At 42.3% G+C, this 5,852-nt stretch overlaps 1 protein-coding gene across 1 annotated transcript; it reads right to left on the reverse strand.

Annotated features, from left to right (window-relative positions):
* Positions 1–764: 764 nt before the first annotated feature.
* On the reverse strand, positions 765–3,735 carry TMEM167B (transmembrane protein 167B). The gene is made up of 3 exons (XM_081947872.1): positions 3,577–3,735; positions 3,186–3,317; positions 765–2,013 (listed from the first exon to the last, which is right to left on the reverse strand). Exons 1-3 carry the CDS (start codon positions 3,584–3,586, stop codon positions 1,931–1,933), a joined length of 225 nt encoding a protein of 74 aa, XP_081803998.1. The 5' UTR covers positions 3,587–3,735; the 3' UTR covers positions 765–1,930.
* Positions 3,736–5,852: the final 2,117 nt, after the last annotated feature.

Raw genomic sequence — 5,852 nt, forward strand, 5'->3', positions numbered from 1 at the left:
GAGCGCTGAAAGGGAGCGCGCAAGCCAGGTGGAGCGCTGAAAGGGTGCGCGCAAGCCAGGTGGAGCGCTGAAAGGGAGCGCGCAAGCCAGGTGGAGCGCTGAAAGGGAGCGATCCGGGAGGAACCCACCACTGATGGATATATATTATTGCATTGTATTGAAATGCTTGTTAGCATTCCTTCATGTACTCTAAAAGTTTGACAAAAGCAATGAAGAATAAATTATATCTTTTAGAGTCTGATATTTATCTTCATTAATGGAATAATCCTAGCATTGATCTTTGACAGCATTATGGTTTCCCAGAATTATGTATTGGTAAAGTATCTGTAGAAAGGTTCCCTAAATTACAAATAATCAAAAACAACATCTGTAACAGATTTTTCCCCAGAAAACCATTAAGATTCTAATATATTCTTCCAATCATTGTCTAGATAATTAGCTTTCATAGCAAACATGAAAATGTATCTTCAAATAGACAAGAAGCTTTTAAAAAGGTTGCTTTACTGATTGCTAAGTTATATCATTACTGTAGTCAAATATTTATGCAAATTGTTAAAAGAAATCTAACATTTCTATTGGAGACATGCCTTGAAGTAAAATCCTCTAAATGCTGAAAGTAATAACCCACTACTCAAAGTAGCACCTCTATTTTTGTCTTCCCATTTTTACATCAAACTGACAATTTTTTAATTTGTATAGTTTCTAACAGCAAGAAATCACACAGGAAAAGAAGAGAAGGGCTCAAATATATATCAGATAGGAAGTACAGGGAAGATCAAAAAAGGCAGATTTATTCAAACACATATTGCTGGAATACCATTATGGTTTTAGTGTTCTTGATGATTTATAAATATGTAATTAGTATACTGTGACAAAATGTACAATGTTGAAAAAGAAACTTGGCTTTCTCAGGTTGAACTGATATAAAAAAAAACAATGGATTAAAATTGTTTAGGGCCAACCTTAAAACTATTTTGTCAATCAGCCAGATGCTTACAACATTATAAACTTTAGATAAGTCACACATACTCTTTTACAGTAATGCTCCTATTTTAGAAGAGAATCTCCTACACTTCCACACCTGGTGATAGGAGGTTACTACCAAGAGGAGGGGTGGAATGAGGAAAAATTAAAAGTATAATAAAAATAAAGACTAGAACAAATCTTTAAGTATGTACACATCTCAAAATATACATGTTATCTTTATATGTAATTTAAACATGTTAGCGTCTGACATCTTATATAACAGCATGTGCCCCCACTATTTTCTCCTATATCACATTTTAAGTTCTTTTAATTCTTGCTTGCAAACTGGGTTCTACAAAATAACATGACATTTTAACCATATTCAGCATTTAAATGAGGTGGCAAGATTAATTATAGCAAAAGATAAGTGAACACCACCAAATTGTATTTTGTTTCCTTCATGTTTCAATTCTTCAAGAATTCCACAATGCAGAAATGTTTTGTTCTATCATTGGCTAGTTTCTCATCTTCAGTTATTCCTGTTATAACGAGTTTGGGTTCAAAGTATCGTAATCAAAGAAAAAAAAATCTACAGCCTTTCAATGCTACTACATTTTGGGGACAAAAGAAACACTAGAGTAACCTTTCCACTTCCATGTTATTTCAAACTCTGGAAAAAGCATCACTCATTTCTACTTGTCACAAACCTGTGATATTTCTCATGTATAGACTAATATTAATTTTAATAATCTGCACATAAAACAATCTTTTGATTTTTGTTGAAACTCTTTTAGACGTTCTATTTAAACAACATTCCCTTGGTCTCAAGCAAGAAGTGGCCACAGAAGAATTTCTCCTCGCCATCTGTATAGGTTCTTGTGAATTCTGCTAGGAGGTACAGTCCTCGGAAGCAAAAGAGCATAGTGTCTTCATTTAAACAGTTGTCCATCTGAAGCAGTGGGATTCATTTTATAAAGAGGACATAAAAAGCCATGACAATACAGGATATTGCCACTGCTGAATGAAGTCTGGTCCCAATGATTGCCGCTGAAAAACATGAACGACATTTATTATTCAAACAATGATCAGCACATGTTATTTCATATAATTCTTTGACAATGAAGAAAAATAGAAATGCTTTCTTGCAATGTACACACTAAGTGCACTGCCAGCCTAGCTAACTTCAAATCTTTTGAGCTAACATTTCAAGCCAGTTTTCTGCATACTACTCACAGAATCTCTTTCAGGTTTTTCAATCTGTAAACACTGGCATAGAATCTATAACACTGCCAGCACTTTTGAGCTACAGCAGAGACTCTACAATAGAAGTCTACCTCTACCCAACTTGCTGACCTCCAGTCAACCAGTGAAAGGTGATATTCACCAGCACATTGTCCTACCATCTTTGTGAGTAACATAGAGTTAAGCATGATTAAACCCTCCGGTCTCAATACGTATGCTATACCAAGGCTAAAGCTGAATGAAACGTTTGCTTTATATAAACAACGTCCACCATTTCCAATTATATCAAAGTATCAACACGCTCTTTTATCAAATAAATGTAAAGAGATTTAAAGCTAAATCACAATATAGCAGATGTTTAATTAACTTCTATCCACCCAGGTCCGATTTATACACTAAGCTAGCTTCCATCTAACCCAGGGCTTCCCAAACTGAAGGGGTATCTCTCTTGAGAAAGTACAAAAAGAGTACCAGTGAAAAGGGGTGGGGGGAGACCCTTTAGTTGTTCATTGTCACAATAAAATCCACCTATTACAAAGTTTTATTGTACTGCTTTCGTTGCTCATTTGTGTTTGGATTGTTTTTAAGGCAGGTGTGTACGCTAAGATTATACTAAAGGGAAGTGCAATGGCAAAAAAAATGGTCTAAATTTAATTAAATTAATTAATTTATAATTAATTTATAATTTCCCATTTCTAAGAAATCTGTAAGGGGCGTGCATAAGCGCACCAACGTGCCTACCGTCCCTTTCCTACTGTCGCTGCTTATTCGTATTCATTTCCTGTAGTCATAATCATATTTATACTTAGATCTCTTATATTATACGCGCTGGACAAATTAAATTAAATTGTCCTTCCTGCCGAAGATGCCACCAGCTTGACTTCTGAGCTCCTACTCAACGCTTCTCCGCGCTTGTCTGTAAAGTTTTCCCTCCGCTTTACCGTGTCGGTGCTTAGCGCTCTGTGCGAGATTCCTACCTTTGTAAAATACACCCCAGACGCCCCTCTTCTCCGACAGGAGCCAGGTTTTCAGGCGAGGCACCTTCCGGAAGTAGGCGCAGGTGCAAACGAAGAGCAAGCCGAAGACCAAGAGCCCGTCCAGGGAATACACTGTGAAGAACAGGCAAGAGAAAGTCAGGGCCGGCGGCGTGGAGCGTTCCTGCTTTCGGGGGCTGCAGGTAGCATGAAAGGGGGACTGACCCAGGGAGGTCTAGGGACCCTGGCACGAGGGAACCGCCCCACTCCCGGGAGAATAAGTACATGGGTGGGCCGGCGAGCGGGGAATGCCCGACGTTGCCCCGAGGGAACGGCCAGGAGAGGGTTTCTGGGAGAGAGAGAGAGAGAACCGGACTAAGGAGCAGCTGCTCACCATTAGCCATGACGGCCGCCCCGCGAGCCAAAGCCGGACTCGTCACCGCATCTCCAGGAGGAACGAACGGCCAGCGCGGCACCGGAACCGCCAAGTGAGGCTAATCGAGCTCCGAGAGGACCAAGCGTTCTTGATCGCCGAAGAGTCCTAGAACGGCGCGCCTCGTCGTTTCAGGCAGCAACAATCAAATGCCGATAGAACTGATGGGTCGGGAGGCTCGCCTGCAGGTTTTTTGTTTTTTTTTAATCTTGGGGATCGGATTTCCCGTTCGTTTTGGAAGTAATGTTTGTCTTTTATTAAAATAAAAGTGGTAACATCGGTTCGTGGACGGGATACATATTAAAGACTGTAAATGGCCACTAACAGTCAATGGTTATAATGATTTGGAAGCGACGTATCCGAAATTGAAAGTTGAAACAACCACCCTCTTTTCATAGGAACTAAAGTTTATTTATCTATTTATTATTGTATTAATATTCAGATTTTTCTCTTTTTCTTGCTTGCAGTCTACTGACTAGCCTAACGTTTCATAGCGAGCTCCCTAGATATGGACTTGAACTACGTGATCCCATAAAGCAAGATGAACAAAAGATAAATCATTCTTTTCAAATAATTGATGCTGTGGAGACTTTAAAAAGAATCTGAATTAGGGCTCAGAAGAAGAAGAAAAAAAGAATCTGAATACTAGTTGGGCTATACTATAGAGTTCAATGTCTTCCTCTGTTAGATCTGGGCAACGAGAGACAGACTGCGGACACGAAGTGACTTAACAGCTCTTTATTAGTAATAGTAGTGATCCAGCTTGCTCTGTGGTCGGAGGGTTCCCCTTTTATAGGGATCGGGTACGCCCCACGACCAATCAGAACGATACCTGTTTCCCGCTGTAGCAGCGGACCAGAGGGGAGACTTACTACGATATATGCTAATATCTAACACCCCTCCCCTCCTAGATGGAACGTTGCGGTAGGTAACATAGTCTTTTAGGTAGGTGGGTGTTTGTCTTGCTCGGGAGGAGCGTCGTAGTTCGGGTTGGTTAGAAGTGGTTGCAGGATCGGGTGCTTTTCCTGTTTCACGTTCGGGAGGTTTTGTGCCTTCGTTGCTAGGGCGTTCTGGAGTCTTCTCGGTTACGTTGTCTGGGGTTTGCTCTGCTTCGTGCGTTTTCTCTTGTTCCAAGCTTGGATCGCAGGTGTCGTAGTTTTCTATGATGGGGCTCTCGCGTGGCTGACTTTCTGTAGGCTGGAAAATATCGTCTTCGTTTCGAAGGTCTGAGTGTGCTAGACGCCCCCGAAGTTGATCGATGTGCCTTTTCCAGTTCCGCCCATCTTCTAATTCCAGCAGATACGATCGTGGACCCGTGATGCCAATGACCTTTGCCGGCATCCACAATGTTCCCCCTGCATAGTTGTGGGCGTATACTGAATCCCCTATGCTGAAAGACCGAATTTTGCTTGTGGAGTCTGGGGGAGCTGTGGCAGAGTAATTTGGGTGCAGACGGTCCAGGTGAGACCGTAGACGGCGGCCCATGAGTAGTTCAGCGGGACTCCTACCCGTCATTGCGCTTGGGGTAATATGCTGAATTAGGAGGTAATGGTCAATGCGTGTTTGCCAATCACCTGGACCCATCCTAGCGAGGGCCTCTTTTGCGAATCGCACCATTCTCTCCGCCTGTCCGTTTGATGCCGGATGGAATGGCGCGACGAGGGCATGCCGAATTCCCTGACCTACTAAAAACGTTTCGAACTGCATGGCCGTGAATTGGGGCCCGTTATCGGAGACTAGGAGGTCGGGCAGGCCATGAGTGGCGAAAAGTTGCCATAGAACCTTAATGACTGCCTCTGCCGTGGTTGAAGTCATTAGGACTACATCTAGCCATTTTGAGTATGCATCCACAACTATAAGGAAAGTCTGACCTTGGAATGGCCCTGCGAAGTCGATGTGTATTCGCGACCAGGGTGCTTTAGGTTTTTCCCATTCTGTGGCGGGCGCTTCCGGGGGTGCTGGTCTCGATTCCTGGCATGGGTCGCAAGTGGCCACCCACTCCTCTATTTCTTTGTCCATGTTTGGCCATCAAACGTAACTTCTTGCTAACGCCTTCATTCTAACAATCCCCGGATGACCCATATGTAAAGCCTCTAATACATTCCTACGTAAAACATACGGAATAACAACTCGATCCCCCCACAATAAACAACCTTGTAACACTGAGAGTTCGTCCCGTTTTGCCCAAAACATTTTGAATTCCGGGCCCACGTTTCCCTTCGGCCAACCCCTCCAAA

The sequence above is a fragment of the Natrix helvetica genome, assembly GCF_964273705.1.
Source record: "Natrix helvetica genome assembly, chromosome: 3".
Classification (NCBI taxonomy): Eukaryota; Metazoa; Chordata; class Lepidosauria; order Squamata; family Natricidae; genus Natrix; species Natrix helvetica.